General features: G+C 35.8%; 1 protein-coding gene across 1 annotated transcript; it reads left to right on the top strand.

Moving 5' to 3' along the window:
- Positions 1–509: 509 nt before the first annotated feature.
- ASPN (asporin) lies at positions 510–13,623 on the top strand. The gene is made up of 7 exons (XM_070937012.1): positions 510–780; positions 6,263–6,375; positions 6,992–7,205; positions 8,809–8,919; positions 11,584–11,677; positions 13,026–13,164; positions 13,426–13,623. Exons 1-7 carry the CDS (start codon positions 510–512, stop codon positions 13,621–13,623), a joined length of 1,140 nt encoding a protein of 379 aa, XP_070793113.1.
- Positions 13,624–18,785: the final 5,162 nt, after the last annotated feature.

Raw genomic sequence — 18,785 nt, 5'->3', positions numbered from 1 at the left:
GGTACCATGTAGGTTAAACTATGTAAGTAGATGGTGTCCTGGAAGAATTGATGGGGTGAATGATTATAGTTTACAACTGGGACCCCATTCAATTATTTTTCAACTATATACTTCTTTATACACAGAACAGACAGGACTGTGAGTGGGATAGGAACTTTTCCAACTTAGTAGCTTTATTTCCCTTCCAAGCTTCTACAATATTTCATTTCTAAAGGCTAAACTGATTGTTTTGGCAATACAGACGGAGTACTGTACTCTGCAACAATCAAATCCTTCATTTCAAAAGTTATGTTTCTAAGAAAATTCTAGGGTTCCATATAATTTGCAGAAATAAAACATTTTAGCCACCTTAGTTCTCAGGTGAAATTTCAACAGGTGAATTAATATTTATATTCTAGACATTTATATGTGACACTTCTTTTTAATATTTCTGAAATTACAAGATCAATAATGTATTTTTCTGTTTGGCACTCATTATATTTTGTTTTAGGAGTGGGTATTCTACAAATATGAAGGAATATATACTTCTGCTTCTTGTGGCCTTAAGTTCTGCTAAGCTGTTCCAAAAGCCTTCATACTTCACCTTTAAGAATATAATGTTCATGGATATGGAAGATCCGGATGATGATGATGATGATGATGACGATGATGTTGACGATGATGATAAAGATGACAATTCCCTTTTTCCTACCAGAGCACCCTTGATACCATTTGACGTATTTCCAGTATGTCCCTTTGGATGTCAGTGCTATTTAAGAGTTATCCACTGTTCTGATTTAGGTAAGGATAATTATCATTGAAGCTACACCTATGCATTGGTGATGTAGACATTTGAAATTAGTGAGTTTTTTTCAGCTTCCTGAGAAGAAACTCCAGAGATGCACTAATACTATTTCAATACCCACCTTAAGCTTTAAGGATTTCCCTATCAATTGATATTGATTATGAGCAATAATTGGCCTATTGCCTTTAGGTGACCAAAATGAACCACCTCCCCTTTTGCTACAGTACAATCTGGAGTTCACAAAAATTTCAATTGTGTAACACTCCAGACAGCTAGTTTGGATGATTTGACTGAAGCCTCTGATAAAGTGCATCATCTGTGGGAGAGCATATTGCTGATTTTCAGTTGTTCATTCAAGATATGAACTGGAATGAAAAAGAAACCTGACTGTCCAGTTTAAATGGGACAAATTCATCACAGAACTCTAGCAACTTTCTGTATTAATTAAAGTCTGCTTGGGTATTGACAAGAGATTATGGCAGAGAGTGAGTGGGGGAAAATTTTGCCCACATAGTTGGGCAAAATTAAGAAAGCAAGAACTACACAGAATTCAGTTAGGTATTTTTAATGTTTAAATACAGACTGTGGGAAAATATGAGAGAAATTGTTCACTCATTGATAGTGAGTTAAGAAAGGTGAGATCTCTTTGAATTATTCTTCCCAGGATTCTTCTCCTCTGTCTTAAGTTGCCATTTATAAGATAAGTTGATGTTCGTCTTGACTTCTATCTCTTGAGTATGTCTGGTCTTCCTTTCCTTTTTCAGTCTGGCCAAAATTTTTCATAGCACCAACACACATAAGGTCTATGTTTATAATATGGGAAATCTCTGCATGGAAGTTTTCCATTTCTGATAAAGCATCAGTTAACTGTTATAGTTAGGAGTCTGTTATAAGCAGATAACCCAAATATTAATGTGAAATTATTCAGTCCCAACCAGATGAAATGCTCCCGGTTCAGACCTGATCGCCCAATCCGGTAGTGATGGCGGTGGGTGGTTCGGAGAACTGGTAGCAGAAATCCCTGCCCTCCCCATTCCCAGCTGAGCTGTGTGATCATCAGAGGCTTTTTTAAAAAAACTTTTAAAAGCATTTTTTTCTACAAATACTTTTAAAAGTAAAAAAAAAAGCCTCTGATGATCACGCAGCTCAGCTGGGATCATCAGAGCCTTTTAAAAGCATTTTTTCTACAACCTCTTTTGCCAAAAAGGTTGTAAAAAAAAAATGCTTTTAGAAGGCTCTGAAGATCCCAGCTGAGTTGCCTGATCGTCAGAGGCTTTTTTTTTCTTTTAAAAGCAAAAGAAAAAAATTTTTAAAACTAAAAAAAAAACTAAAAAAAAAAAGTTGGCCACGCCCACCCAGTCACATTACACCCCCCACCAAGCCACGCCCACAGAACCGGTAGTAACAAATTTTACATTTCACCACTGATCCCAACCTTTGAGACTTTTCAGGCTAGAACATTCAGACCATAAGACAAGCACACTTTATATTTTAGTTACTTCTGTTATTCTGCAAATCCAGACCATGTCTGAGTACTGCTGCAAATCTTAATAACTTCTGGTCATACAAGGATTTTAATGTAACTATCCACTGCATATGAATATAATGCTGCACATCGATAAGGTCACTCATTTTGCAACCCCACTACAAAAGCTGAAACTATTTATGACCAGCACTTACACATAGGGCTAATGAAAGAGTGCCATGACTCATATGCAACCATGAGGAATCTCTGAAACTTAACCTAGCTTCCTGTTGCATTTCCCAAGAAATTAGGGTTGGGCAGATTGCAAGCTCACAAGCCACATATTCACTGAAACTGAGGAACCATAACAGCTGATTCTCTATCATGAAAATTTCATAATGTGCAATGCTACCAGTCTCTTGCTCTCACCATCAAGAACACCAAGAACTCTTCCTGCATTGCCTGCCAAATATGATGATTCTATTGATGTTGTTTAGGTAATAGAAGCACAGACTCTCTCCCACGCCCCAATTCTGTGATTACACTATGAATTTCCATAACACATCACTACCCCAAGTCAAAGGGTGAATCCTGCTGCTAAAGAGAGTTGCTTGATGAGTATTTGCAGAAAGACTTTATCTGCTTTGTTCCTCCTCATCAGTGCTCCTATATTTGTTAAGGAAAGCCATGGTGGTCCATGTTTACTGGCACCGAAATTCTGTAGCATATTAGGGATTGCCAACTCTTCCCTTAATTTCTGATGATTTAGTGTATTTGCAGAAAGCTTGCATTGTTACTAAATTAAACCTCAGGTGCAATCTGACCAGAGCAGCTTATTGTAGAGGGAAACAGTATTTTTTCATAAAGTTGACATTATACTTACCTGTATTAATCTAGCCCAAAATTACATTGGCTCTTTTGCATCCTTGCTTTTAGCCATACTGAAAATATATTTGTTTTAAGTTAAAAAATGCTAGAAAATTTCGGGAGTCTGACCCTGAAGACAAATCAGCCATCCACAGCACATAGAAATCAACAACATTTATACACCATTTAAAAGAGATAATCAAAATCTAAAAAGGAAACAGATCAAAACTCATCCTCGTCAGCAATCAACACCAAGATAAACTGGGATTAGCACTAGGATTAGTACCAAGCTAACAATCCAGCAGTAAATAATACCTTAATCAAGGAATTATAAACTCAGATAAAGAGCAGCCTAATCAAGGAACTACCAAGAACAATATTTTGAACAACAGGGCAAGCGACTATATATAAATAGAGCAAACCCCAGACCCTTCTAGCACTGAAGATGTTATTATTTGGATATTGAAACATCTGAAAAAAACAACCAAGCTCAGAGAGCACCAAGGCTCCACAGTTTGACCCTGATACACACCTATTCTCTTCTATTGTTATACTTGGTTTTCTACTTTTTCCTCCTGGTCCTTGACTAATTCTCTTGTTCTTTGTTAAGTTCTGCCCTTACAACCCCATATCAAAATGGTGGGGGGGATATGAGAGGGAGCATATTTGGAATTCGTGGTGCAAAAGTGGCAGTCTGGAGCATCAGATTCATTGGAAGGGATTGGAGAGATTCTGGAATACAGCAGATGATGTCCGTGCCTCTTTTGACCATTCCATTTGCCATGCTCACATAAGCCCAGATCACCTGATTGGTTTTCTATTCCATTTGCTGCCTGTTGATCAACCTAACACTGATCAGGACTGGTTTGGGGAAAGGTGCTGGCTGTGTGACAAATAGAAACTGCCTTGTGAAGTGAAAATTCATAACTTTTTTTCTCAATCTTACCAACACGCCACTAAACACTAATATTATGTGTCACATAATATGATTTTATGTGTACAGATACAAGTCTGACATATCCTATTGGTTTTCAAAGAGCGTTTCGGGATTATGGGCACTTTTGTTCAGTCCCAGGCAGTGATACTGCCTCTGAGCAGCCTCTTTCTACAGTCCAATCATGGACAACACTTTGGTTTACCAACTGGGAGGTGAAGTGGCACAAACAATATCTGGAAGATGCTGGAGGAAGTCCAGAAATGAATCTAACTCAGTACGAATATGTGCCTATGTTCAGGCCTACATTGTGGTGATAAAAGATAAAATTGTCTCCTCTTGCAGACAATTATTGGTATTTACTTCTCCTTTTGCAGACAATTATTGGTATTAACTGGGGCACTGCCTTGTCCTGTTAGTTGGTACTTCATTTTGTTTGTGATCTCCAAGGAAATGGATAGGATGCTATCTTAGTTGCCTTCTACCATCAGATGAACCCTTGCCCCTCCCAGTTTATATGAGAAGCAGATGGGGAAAGTGACGATTTGAGTCCAGGAAACTGAGAGCTTCTGGCAGCCTTGATGTGATGTGATGTGATGTACCTCAGGTATTTTTGGATGCAAATAATTAAAGTAATTTTTTTAAAAGGAGAGTTGATGGTGGGAAATACCCAGCCAGCAGGGTATTTCAAGTGGGCAATTAGCCTTGAATCACTGCACAGCTGCAAGAGCTCCAAGATTAACACTCCTCCCCATCTCAGGCTCCATGGAATTTTATCTGTCTATTCCCAAGAGAAGTCAAGCAGTCTGGGTAGATTCCTATACTAAGGGTAGAATTACAATAAGCCAGTCAACTTGAACCCTTCATTTTTTGATCTATTGCTTGGGCTTGACAGTTGTTGAAATAGTTAAGATGAATTAACTTTGCATCATCCTAAAAAAATGATTATCTTGATCCTTTTCAGTCTTCAATCCAATCAGGGTTTAGGCCTTGTTTTGGGGCATAGGTACTATTGGTCAATCTTCTAGATTACCTGTGTTGTGACTTGGATGGGGGAGGTATACCCATTCTGGTCTTATTAGACCTCAACAGCTTTTGATACCATCAACCATGGTTCACTTTTGGATTGTTTTAACCATGATTCTACTCCTTCCTTAGTTGGTAGGAGGAGAGAGATCGGCCCAGTGGCCCCTGATTTATGGAACACCACAGGGTTTGTCTTGTATCCACTGTTTTTTAACTTCTATATGAAGTTATTAGCAAAGTTCTCTATCATGAAAAAAAAGACATTATTCAACAGTTTAGGGATAGATATCTTCAATAGCCTGATGATACCGAATTGTATTTTGCCATCTGACTTGTGGGAGTTACTATTAACCTTAACCGGTATCTAGAGGCTATCAAGTTCTGGATGAGAAAGAAGAAACTGAAATTGAACCCTGCCAATTTGGAGTTATGGTTGATCCATCAACACCCTTTTGTCACAAGCACTACCTATCAGCAAGTAGGTTCATAACTTGGGGTTGCTTCTGAACTCCAGAGTGGTCTATGCCCAGTTTCAGCAGGCATACCAGTGGTGGAGCAGGGATAGGAGGACTAGCTACTGTAACTCACACTCTTATCACTACACAGTTTAGACAGCTTTAATGCACTCTGCTTGGGACTGCAGCTGCCTCCTTTTGCAATTCCAGTATTGGGAGCATATTATGGCACTTTTGGGATCCTGCATTGTTTACCATTTGGGTCCTATTTAAGGTGCTGGAGTTGACTCATAAAGCTCTCTACAGCTTAGCCTCTAAGTACTTTCCAGACTGCCTACTCCTGTCAGTATCACTGGAGGAGCTACTAGAGCTACTAGAAAAAAATGAATGCAAATTGTACACTTTCAAGAGGCTTGGCAATGCTGCTTCTTTGTAGAGAGCCAACACTGTGGAACAGCCTGACCATGGCGAAAAGAATGGCTCTCTCCTTATTGGTCTTTTGGAAGCTCTTGAAGACCAAATTGTTTCAGACAACTTTCCCCTGATATGATTGTTGCCATCTTCGTTTAATTTTTATTTTTTTATTGATTTTTTTTATGTTTTATGGCTACTGTTTTAATCTGAATGCATTCTATAAAAAGTATCAAGAGTCTCCTTTGATTGCAATGCACAGCAATATGTTTAATAAATAAAATTTATAAAATAAAATTTATTTTTCTTCTTCTAAATAGGCTTGACTTCTGTACCAAGGAATATTCCATTAGATACTCGTATGATAGATCTTCAAAACAACAAAATAAAAGAGATCAAGGAAAATGATTTTAAAGGACTTTCATCACTATATGTAAGCTTATTTTCTGAACTTCCTCTCAGGACACTCTATCATGCTTCATTTTATCTATCTATCTATCTATCTATCTATCTATCTATCTATCTATCTATCATCCGTCTCTCTCACTCTCCACACACATTTATGTGTGTGTGTGTGTGTGTGTGTGTGTGTGTGTGTGTATATATATATATATATATATATATATATATATATATATATATGCTTAATAACAGCATAAAAGTAATATAAATTGATGTTCAAAGATCAAATAAAGATAATTGCTTTGGAAAATCAATAATTTGATCTATACTAATAATATTTTCCAAAACTGAGCAATGTGTGATCATTTTATTAATCTATAGTAAAAGCAAAAGACAAAATCTTATGCGTAATATTAGAATTAAATCTAATTTTCCTTTGGAAGTCTTTAGTGACTCCCTTTCCATGTTACGTGTGCTTTATTCAAATCATACATAAACAATTTCATGTTGGAGTTTTATGGCTTGCAAAAGTTTGAGTATTTAAAAAAAACAATATATTTCCATTTAAAGAATATCATATTCTGTCCTTTTAAGCGAGAACTTTAAAATAAAATCAGTGCCTAATATTAAGCTCATATTTTGATTAGGCCCTTGCCTTGAACAACAACAAAATAACAAAGATCCATCCTAAAGCGTTTCAGTCAACAAAGAAGCTGCGGCGCCTCTACTTGTCCCATAATCATTTAACTCAGATCCCAGAAAATCTGCCAAGAAGTTTAGCTGAGATAAGAATTCATGACAACAAAGTTAAAAAGATTCATAAGGACATATTTAAGGGAATGAAGTCTTTACATGTTTTAGGTAAGTGTATTATTTTTTATAAATCAGCTGCACAGTAGCAGGGAGTGGGGAAGGTTACTCTGTGAACCCCCCAGAATCACAGAGAGATGGGCAATGAACAAATGTAATAAATAAATAAACCATTAGATGAGAAACTTTGATTGGACAAACTAAAATGGAAAAAGGGTAAGAGAGGTAATACTTGTTGGTGGATAGCAAGAGAACCTGTCTGCAGGCTGAAGAGGGATACAAATATGTAAATATCTGATGAAGGATTTACAAATTATTTATATCATACCATCAACATAATAAAAACCATTGGCTTCATTATAATATTCTCAGTTATACACTAAAAGCTTTATTTCTTGTGTGTGTGTGTCTGTATTCTTGTATATATATATGTATCAGTGGTGGGTTTCAAATTTTTTTATTACCGGTTCTGTGGGTATGATGTGGCTTGGTGAGTGTGGTTTGGTGGGCATGGTAGGGGAAGGATACTGTAAAATCTTCATTCCCACCCCACTCCAGGGGAAGGTTACTGCGAAATTCCCATTTCCTCCCAATCAGCTGGGACTCGAGAAGCAGAGAATAGATGGGGGCGGGGCCACTCAGAGGTGGTATTTACCAGTTCTCCAAACTACTCAAAATTTCTGCTACTGAACTGAACTGGTCAGAACCTGCTGAAACCCACTTCTGATGTGTGTGTGTGTGTGTGTGTGTGTGTGTGTGTGTGTGTGTGTGTGTGTGTGTGTGTGTATTTCAAAATTCCTAAAAACCTGTTTTGTGAACTAATGTTCTATTTTGTAAGGATTGTCTAGATTTAATAATTTTATGGGAATTGAGGTTTGTAATTTTTATTTAAAAATGAAAAGGAGTATTGAGCTTCTTCTATCATCAAAACAATGTGATCTTGGGACAAAAGAAGCCAAACAAATTAATCTGCTTCAAACATAATATAAAGCTATATTTCAAGGTTTTGGGGCTTAATGTGATATACGTAATTTAAGGTCTGCTTGCCATATTTTCTATTTTTTGAGATCATATTAAGCCAAAAACAAATGAAGCACTCATATAAAAAAAGCTCTCCTTTAAAATAATTAATGCTATCTTCTTGTTCAAACTTCACAGATAGAACACAGATTCCTATTTTTCTGTGCTGCATAGTTTAAACAAAATAGCTGCCTCCTGGAATTGAGAGAAAGCAGATAATCATTTGTTTACTGGAACTGAATATGTGGAAAGCTCTTGTTTGGTAACAGGCTTGATAGTCCAATTCATTGTGTGGCTCTATCTGTAACAAATATTTATTTTTGAAAGGATGAAATGCACCAACATTTCACTCTTTTTAGCAGTTTTGATATATATGGTTTTAATTTATAATGTGTATATTCCTCCAAAAATGAATCTGTTCATGAATTTATGCCATATTTTATAAATTAGAGGTGTTAGGAAGTTTCCTACATCTTCATACAGTCACTTCCTTCATTAGTATAAAGATTAACAGATTATAAAGAATAAATCACTGTACCTTTTAACTGGAACTATAAAAACCCCAATTCGGGTGTCAGGGGAATTTGAAAGTCTCCTGTACTTCCAACTAATAAAATGTGCTCTCTTTTGACAGAAATGAGTGCAAATCCTCTTGATAATGATGGGATAGAACCTGGGGCTTTTGAAGGTTTGACAGTCTATCATATAAGGATAGCAGAAGCAAAATTAACATCCATACCAAAAGGTATGCTGTATTTGGGTTTTTTTAAAATATACTTAACTTCTTTTATGAACTATATTTCAAATTTGATATTAACATATTTCAGTTAAAACAACTATACCTGACTTGTGTAATGACATATTGTAAGAATTCAATGATTTCTGAAAATAGGATTCAGAAGCTTGGGAGCACATCAATGCCATTCTTGGAAAGAAAAAAATACCTATACAACTAAGCAAACATTAAAACGAACAAACTACCCAATCCAGATTTAAAGCACCTAAGTTACAGAAAATCATTGTCCAATGGTTGAGGATCTAGCTATGCAATACTTGCGTTCAAGGCAAATAAACAAGCTGTACAATTCATTTGTCTGACAGACATCAAAGGAAAGCATATTTTTTTATGCTAGAATCCAATCCAGAAGTAATGCTTGTTAGAGCTGGAGGCAAAATTTAGGATAAGCAGTTAGCCGAATAACAAGTTATTTATTAAATTGACCGTCTTAAACTTGCAGAGTACTAATATGTGCCACAAGGAGAAACATAGTCCATACCTCTTTGGAATTTATCATTCCTATTCAAGAAGTAGTTCTCTCCTTTTGAGAGGTACACCAATAAATTGCACTTGATAGGAAAACCAGAGCCAAGTGACTTTCTAAGCATCAACATCTATGATGGTCAATAAAAAGATTTCATGGAAGCAGCAATTAAACAAAGTATGGAAGGTCGTTGAAAATAGTTAGAGTAACTTCATAGTGATTTGCCAGCTTAATGGTTCCTAATTCACATAACCATTTATCTGGCAAATCACTATGAAGTTACCCTAACTATTTTCGATGACCTTCCAGGAACATCAAAGATTGAAAAATATGGCCTTTTGTCAAATGATTCTGTCAAAAATTTTTTTAAAAAGTTCCAAGAGTTCAGAAATACTTATTTCTCATTTCAGCAAATATTTTTTTCTTAATTAAATAATCAATTGTAAAAGTATGCCATGTTTTTATAACAACTCAAGAAAAGAAAAATGCTAGTGGATGAACTGTAATATCTTTGTATCCAATCCTAGGATGATCTTAAATGCTAAAATAAAGGCATATAATGTACATATTTAGTCAAATGTAAATTTTCACCATATTCTGTGTGACTTTATCCTATTAAATATGCTGAGAATTGCAGGGAAAGGTATTGGAATAACATTTGATGTTGCCTAAGCTTCCAATTTCAAGATGAGCTGAAAATTCTGGAAGTTGAAGTTTATGTATCTGCAAGTTCTCAAGGACAAGAAATTGGCATATTCAAAGTTATTTTGCAACCCTATACATAAACACTCAAGAAATCTCAATGAGCCATAGATGCACAAGTCTGTTCACTTCAAGATTCATTTGCAAATGAATATCAATGGCCAACATGTATGAATATTAGTGACTAATTTATGAATCTAATAAACAGAAATGCACGTTCATACATAAATTAGAAAAAACAAAGGTGCAATTGGAAACCAACAAGAAGAAACTGGTTTTTGGCATTTCTTAATAATGCTGCCAAGATGAAATCATTGGAGAGCTAATATTTTCCTAGACCATAATGGAAACCAAAGGCATGCTTTAGATCATCGTGTAACAACATAGAAAACAGATACATGAATATAACAAGCAGTATCATTTTAAAATTTAGCTTAATGCCTCCATCTCTTTACTTTTATGTGGTGGGTGTTCCTTAGTTTTAAGATGCCACAAAATTTTGTTGTGCATATTGGCTAACAGTTCTAAAATAACAAATGTGCCTTACATTTAATTTGGAAAACTATTTTTCAGATCAACATGAAGCTAGCACAAGAATACTGTTACACTTACCATTTTCCATACACTATGCAGATTTGGGTTTGTTCTGCACAACCTACGCATTTTAGCACTCATAAAAATTGTTACTACAATTTCCTTTGAAATAGTCATAATAAATGGCAATACTTCTCTCAAATTTAAATAGGGAAGAAAAGGAGATGTTGCCACGAACAACTGACAAATTGCACTCAATTTACAGATCTATTTCCCAACAGATTTTAGGAAGTACCAATTGAAACCTGAACATGCAAGCTTTATCATGAAAATAAAGAAGTAGGCTTTCTGTGAGTTAAATACAATAATAGACTGTTAACAGAGGGCTTTGAAATTTTAATTCTGCTGTTGGTTTTACCTTTAACTATGCTTTTTTTCTATGTAGTACATAGATGTAGGCCAAGTTAGTCAGTGTTGTAGAAATTTATAAATTGTGTGCCTGCTTTGCAAGGGGAGGCATTATTATTTTTGAAATATATTTATCAGTATTCACCATGGGGGATACTTCATTGTTTTGTATAGAAAATAAAGAAATAGGTCAATAATTTATTTTGGCATAAGATGATATTCTCAGTTGACAAGCAGTCAGACCCCTGCGCATATGGGATGTCATGACCTTCTTTCTTGTGAATGAAGCAACCTGGAGGATGTGATCCTGCTCCGATTCAGCAATCTATGCAATTTTAATTCCTGAAATGTGTATTTGAACAAGATAAGCCTCATTGCTCATCATGACTGAGCATTCCTGTAACAATTATAGCCGCCATAAAAATGTTTGATTTTGCCACATTTGATCGCCACATATTTAATAATATATTAATGCTTAATTTTTAATGTTTTAACTTATTCAGGGTTACCATCCAGTCTACTGGAACTCCACCTAGATGACAACAAAATCTCTGCAATTGAACTTGAAGATTTCATTCGATATAAAAATCTTCAGAGGTAGACCTTAAGCTATGAATGAGTTGCCATTAGTATGCTGATAATGTTTAGTGCTACCGATCCTGTCTGTAGATGTGGTAAAGAGAAAGCAGTCAATTTCTCTGACTTAGGCTCAGTAATATTATTCAAGGGAACAAACTGAAATGAAATCTTGATAGACGGAGGTGCTGTTGCGGTATGGAAAACCAGAGTCTGTGCCCAGAAGACAGTTTGTTCTAGGATGGGGCTGCACCAGCTGTTGCACCACTTGCCCAACTATTTCTAATGCAAACAGTAACTCTTCTTATGTTCTGGTTTGATCGTGGTAAACCAATTGCAATATTCAACATGAGCTAACCTTGAAAAGTTTTCTGAAACTTCAACTGGTTCAAAAGTATGGCAGCTAAAAAATGGCAGCTAACCAGTCCATTAACATTGGAATATTATTTCCATGTTGAAAGATTTGCACTTGTTGCCATTTGTTTTTAAACACAGTGTTTTTTATTTGATGATAACTGACTTAGGATTTATATCAACTGACCTATATTAACATTACCATGTTTAACATTACTATCAGCAAGAAGACAAACTGTTTTAGATGCTTCCCAATGGTGATATAAGAGAAAGCTTTTTCCTGCTTTGCTATATCAAGGGAATACATTTAGTCTCCAGGAAAGAATTTAAGACTTATATAGAAAAAAAAGGCAACTAAATAATAAAATTTAAAAATTGTTGATACTATAATAATTCAATATTTGATGTAATATTTTGTAACAATAATTCCTTAACATTATATTAACTTATTAAGTACACTTCCAATAACTTTTATTCTTTTGAGGTCTCCTGTTTTCCTTTGATTTATATAAATACATTTCTACTTTATACTGTATTGTTGTAGTCAATTTCTTTTTTTCTTTGAACCTAAGAGGGCTCAGGAAGATCTTTTTTTCCTGAAGCAGGTTAGATCTTGTGACCTCTGTTTTTAAATAGATATACTGAGGATTTTTGGCTATGTCTATAAATAATAGATGGAGAGAATGAAGTAAAAAATCAGAATGCCCTTCAAGACACCTGAAAAAAATGATATATACGGGTCTACTATGGATATATTAAGTTGAATTAAATTGTGTTAAAAGAGGTAAAATAGCTTTAAAGGAATGCAATAGATGCTAGAAGAATGTTAAAGAAGAAATGCAAGTTATATTTAACTATATTCTGACAGCCCAATAGATTATTGGAAAGCAATCCTTGAGAAAATAGTTTTGAGAATGAAGTCCTGAAAGACACTATTTTAAATAGTTTATACAGTTTTCAAGTTTTATTATAAAATATATTGTCTGAGCTATTTCAATTTTTAATTTACCACTAGGTTGGGGCTGGGAAACAACAAAATCAAAGATGTGGAAAATGGAAGTTTTGCTAATATACCAAATGTTAGAGAAATCCATCTAGAAAAGAACAAACTGAAAAAAGTACCTGCTGGTCTTTCAGAACTAAAATATCTACAGGTAATACTTAATAGGCTTTCCCCCCCTCTCTCTTACTGTTACTTTCCTAACAATATCTATGGCTAGTACAAGTCAGCTGGTATCTTGTTTTCATTACTAATTGTTTCAATTCTGTATTAAATACTTCTAAATTTTGTATTTGTATTGTATTGATCTGGGGCCATTAACCAGCTGATCCTAACTGGCAAATACCAAACTTGTGGTAATAAGTTTAAACATATTGCATGGTGATTACTGAAATTTCTTTTTATCTTCTCATAGGTTGTCTTTCTTCACTCAAATAGTATTTCAAGTGTGGGAGTGAATGATTTTTGTCCAACAGAAGGAAGGCTGAAGAAAACACTATATAATGGCATAAGCTTATTCAAGAATCCTGTCAAATACTGGGATATCCAACCAGCAACTTTTCGTTGTATACTAAATAGAAACAGTGTGCAGATTGCAAATTATGGAAAATAAAATAGTATAGGCAAAGTATTATTGAAGTACTATTATTAAAACCAGCATCACAAAACTTGAAACTGTTAAAATCTGTAAATTATACTGCCCAATTTCTTTACAAAACTTATACAAGATTTAATAAATTAAAAACATAATATCCCATTAAATTCCTTCAATTTATTGCTCTATATTTTTAATTTATGTAATTTAGGAATCGTACTAGAATAAATGATTTCTTAGCACAAAACTGGGTTGTTTTGTTCACTGAGACCCACACTAGGTTCCCTTTTTTGTAGAAGAAAATAGTAAGTTTTAAAACAATTTTCAGGGGATTAAATAATTCGATATATACTGGAAAGAACTCCTGTATAAGTATTTATCATAGCTCAAGAGGAAAAATTTGAACATTTAACGAAAGTAAACCAAGCTGGCTTTAAAAAGCTCTTTGGGGCACCTTATTATTAATCCGATAATCTAATTCATTATGATACTGGATAAATATTTAAATATTTATGCTAAAATTGAAAGACAAACTTAATATCAAGCCCTTTAGCCTCAAAGGCTTTAATATTTATTCATGCGGATGTCTTGGAGTATACACTACTTTTATAACAAAAACATATATATCCCGAATATTAGCCATGTGTAAATATTTTTAAAAGAGAAATGAGTATATTCTCTGCACAGGAAGCACAAATACACAATCTTGTATTTCCTGTAGGGGAGTAGTCCAGTTAGGATAGAATTTTAAAATCTAAGATTAGAAAAGTATTTTATTTTATGGTAAAATATTTTAGGCATGTGGGGATCTTGATCATGTGTAGCTCCTAAACAGGAGAGAGACAGAGAGAGAGAGAGAAGCTACTGTATGCAGAGTCAGTGACAGTCACAGACTGTTATACCTATAAATAGACCCATTTAAATCAACTGAAAACTGAATTAAAATAATTTAATTTATTTTCCCACAAGCAGTTATAGATATTCTGGCTAGCCTACCCTTTACATGTGAGATAAACAGATAAATAGCTTTAAAGACAGAAAACCGTAACACAAATTAATGAAGAATAAATAAAACAAAGAAAGAAAAAAGCTCTTCACGTGTGTTTTCACTTGATGTAGACAATACACTTTCATGACTAATTTAAGACCACTTTTCAACTTCTTGTCTTTTATGTATTATTAAAGCTGGATCCAATTCTTGTATATTACTGCTTTAGTACTGTAACTTTGCTTTAATTTAACCTGCATGTACTGTATACAAAATATTTTGTTATGGTTGATTAACTGATGATGGTACTGTATGAAAATAGCTATCTACTTCTATATTTAATGGATATGCATTGTTCGTTTAAGTTAAGAGAACAGAAAATGTTCAGTTGTTTTATTAAACATACTGAATTGAAATCTTGTACTACTGTGATATATATAGAGAGAGCTGATGTAGTTTCCATCTTTGAAAAAGGGGAAAAAATAGATCCAGGAAACTACAGACCTATCAACCTGACCTCAATGCCAGGGAAGATTCTGGAAAATATAATCAAGCAACGAATCAGCGAACACCTACAAGCAAACAAAGTAATAACCAAAAGCCAACATTGGTTTGTCAAAAAACAGATCATGCCAGACTAATCTTATTGCATTTTTTGACAAAGTGACAAAATTACTGGACCAGAGGAATGATATTGATATAATTTACTTACTAATGCCTCATACTAATGCCTTGGTTCTGGGGTGGGAGAAATTGTCCCTCTCAGAATGGGCTTGCAATTTGGGTGTCCTCCTAGACTCACAGCTAAGATTAGAACAACATCTGTCAGCTGTGGCTAGGGGGACCATTGCACAGGTTCGCCTGGTGCACCAATTGCAACCCTGCTTGGATCAGGACGCTCTCCTCACAGTCACTCATGTCCTTGTCACCTCATGGTTAGATTATTGCAACGTGCTCTACATGGGGCTACCCTTGAAAAGTGTTCGGAGACTACAGTTGGTCCAGAACGCAGCCGCGCGAGCTGTCGTGGGTGCACCTAGGTACACCCACATTACATCAATTCTCTGCAAGCTGCACTGGCTCCCTATTGGTTTCCGGTCACAATTCAAGTTGTTGGTTATTACCTTTAAAGCCCTACATGGCTCAGGGCCAGGTTATCTTCGAGACCGCCTTCTACCGCATAGCTCCCAGTGGCCGGTAAGATCCCACAGAGTTGGTCTCCTCCGGGTCCCGTCAGCTAAACAGTGCTGGCTGGCAGGCCCGCGGGGGAAGGCCTTCTCTGTGGCTGCCCCAGCTCTCTGGAACCAGTTACCTCCTGAGATCTGGACCATCCCCACCCTATTGGCCTTCCGAAAAGCAGTGAAGACCTGGCTTTTCCGGCAGGCCTAGGGCCGTTGATCTTGCTGTTGCGATCTGGCAAGATCCGGCCATGAATGGTGTGAATGGGTTTTAATTGTTTTTAATGTTTTCATTTTTAATGTTTTTATATATGGTTTTTAAATGCATTGTAAGCCGCCTTGAGTCTTCGGAGAAAGGCGGCATACAAGTTGAACAAATAAAGAAATAAATAAATAGACCATAACCATAGAAAAATGTGGGTTAGACAGCATCACTACCAGATGGATTCGTAACTGGATGACCAACCGCACTCAATGTGTAGTCCTTAATGGATCTGCATCTACATGGAGGGAAGAATGCAGTGGGGTACCCCAAGGCTCTGTTTTAGGCCCAGTACTATTCAACATCTTCATCAATGATTTGGATGAGGGGATATATGGGGAACTCATCAAATTTGCAGATGAAACCAAGCTGACAGAAATAGCCAACACTCCAGAAGATAGGCTTAAGATACAGAAGGATCTTGACAGACTTGAACATTGGACATTATCTAACAAAATGAAATTCAATGGTGAAAAAAGCAAGGTTCTACATTTAGGCAAGAAAAACAAAATGCACAGGTACAGTATATGCGGTACCTCGCTCAATAGCAGTAACTGTAAGAGGGATCTTGGAGTCCTAGTGGACAATCATTTAAATATGAGCCAGCAGTGTGCTGCAGCTGCTAAAAAAGCCAACACAGTTCTAGGCTGCATAAACAGAAGAATAGAATCAAGATCACATGAAGTGTTAATACCACTTTATAATGCCTTGGTAAGGCCACACTTGGAATACTGCATTCAGTTTTGGTTGCCACGATGTAAAAAAGATGTCGAGACTCTAGAAAGAGTGCAGAGAAGAGCAACAAAGATTATTAGGGACCTGGAGGCTAAAACATATATAACGGTTGCAGGAACTGGGTATGTCTAGTTTAATGAAAAGAAGGACTAGGGGAGACATGATAGCAGTGTTCCAATATCTCAGGTGCTGCCACAAAGAAAAGGGAGTCAAGCTATTCTCCAAAGCATATGAGGGTAGGACAAGAAGCAATGGGTGAAAAGTAATCAAGGAAAGAAGTAACCTAGAACATTAAGGAAAAATTTCCTGACAGTTAGAACAATTAATCAATGAAGAAATCTAGAACTAAGGAGAAACAACTTGTCTCCAGAAGTTGTAAATGCTCCAACACCGGAAGTTTTTAATAAGAAATTGGATAACCATTTGTCTGAAATGGGATAGGGTTTCCTGCCTAAGCAGGGGGTTGGACTAGAAGACTAGAAAACTCAAGAGTTTGCACTTGATTCCAAAGAATTGAGGGTAATGTATAGTTTTATTTTCTTGAGGTCAGTAATAAATAAATATGAGCAGTGTGTTTGGAAAAACAAAGAAGAGAGTGATGCGAGGGAGGAAGACTATGATAAACTTCCATTCAATCATGAAGAATGAGGACATTTCAGTGAAAACAAACATCAAATATTTTTTTTAAAAAACCAGTCGGTATAGAGAAAAAAGACAAGCAGATAAGTAGGAGTTACAGACTTAAATATGGTTACCATGGACTGTTGTTGCTGTTCAGTTGCTAAGTCATGTCTGACTCTTAGCGACTCCATGAACCATAGAACATCAAGCCCCTTCATCCTCCACTGTCCACTGCAGTTTGCCCAAATTTATGAACTGTAAGAAATACCAATCAATTTATTCTGTATCATATAAAATTTGACTAAACTCTTGAGGCACTGATAATCAAACAGATGCTCACACAATTTGAACATGTAATGTTAGGGCATAATGGTTAGGAAAAAATGTTTTGCCATATAATTTGTTTTGTCTATTGACCTGATCTTTTCCACTCTTTCTACTTCCAGTTTCAGACTTCCCATTCTTTTGACAACGGGCATTCTGTTTGTCATTAAAACATGTGTCACATTACTCTTCAGAATGCTACAAACATACAGATCTATGTGTTTGCCTATTCATCATTTTGATATAAATACAGAATTCATACCCTATGTCATCCATCAAGTTGGCATATGCAGCAAAAGAAATTCCTGGGATATAATTTTACCAAGAGTATAACTTCACTGATAAATCCATATAGGCACAGTAGAAGCAAAGCCAGTTCTGAAGTTTTCACACAAAAAAACTATGTAGTAAAATCTCCCCTTCCCCCCGCTGGGCCACCCACCATCCACTGTTCACCAATCTCTTTGTTTTGGGAAACAGTCTACTTGGATGAGGAAGCTTTCAAGCCACAGTTGGTGCACAAAGCTCATTCGACTTTGAGGTGTTGAGATTCTCCCAGACTACAGACGGTGCACATGTTCCTCAATTCCCTCCCAGCCACCCATGCATTCCAATCATACCCCTCCCCTCCTTCTGTTGTATGGCTGCGAGGAAAATTGCACAATGAGTCGGCCAATACACTCTAATCATTTCCTAGCTTGATCGTAGCTAGACTATTCAGCTTTTCTTATTCTATTCTGAATTAATCTAATCTAAATTGGAAAGGGCCATTTTTGGACATTGTGTCTAAATTCCTGCTGAGTGCAGGAATCCAAATTAAAGCATTCCAGACAGAAGGCTAACTCTGTGTAAACATATCAGATGAAAGTGAACCGAACACCTGTGTAACTGGATCCATGGTTCAATTGATTCCAACAATTCTCCTTAAACACTTAAACTAATTTGTTCATTTGTTCCAATTTCTAATAAAACGGTAAACCTGTTTTTGTCATACAATTTATTATTTAATTATTGCATTATAACCCTTTAAGGTTCTGTTCCTACTTTATTCTTGGATATATTAAATGTATTA

The sequence above is a fragment of the Pituophis catenifer genome, unplaced genomic scaffold, assembly GCF_029215685.1.
Source record: "Pituophis catenifer annectens isolate HBS135680 unplaced genomic scaffold, rPitCat1.0.hap2 SCAF_2, whole genome shotgun sequence".
NCBI classification, from domain to species: Eukaryota; Metazoa; Chordata; class Lepidosauria; order Squamata; family Colubridae; genus Pituophis; species Pituophis catenifer.
The sequence above is the reverse complement of the archived record's forward strand: the minus strand, read 5'-3'. Positions and strand labels throughout refer to the sequence as shown.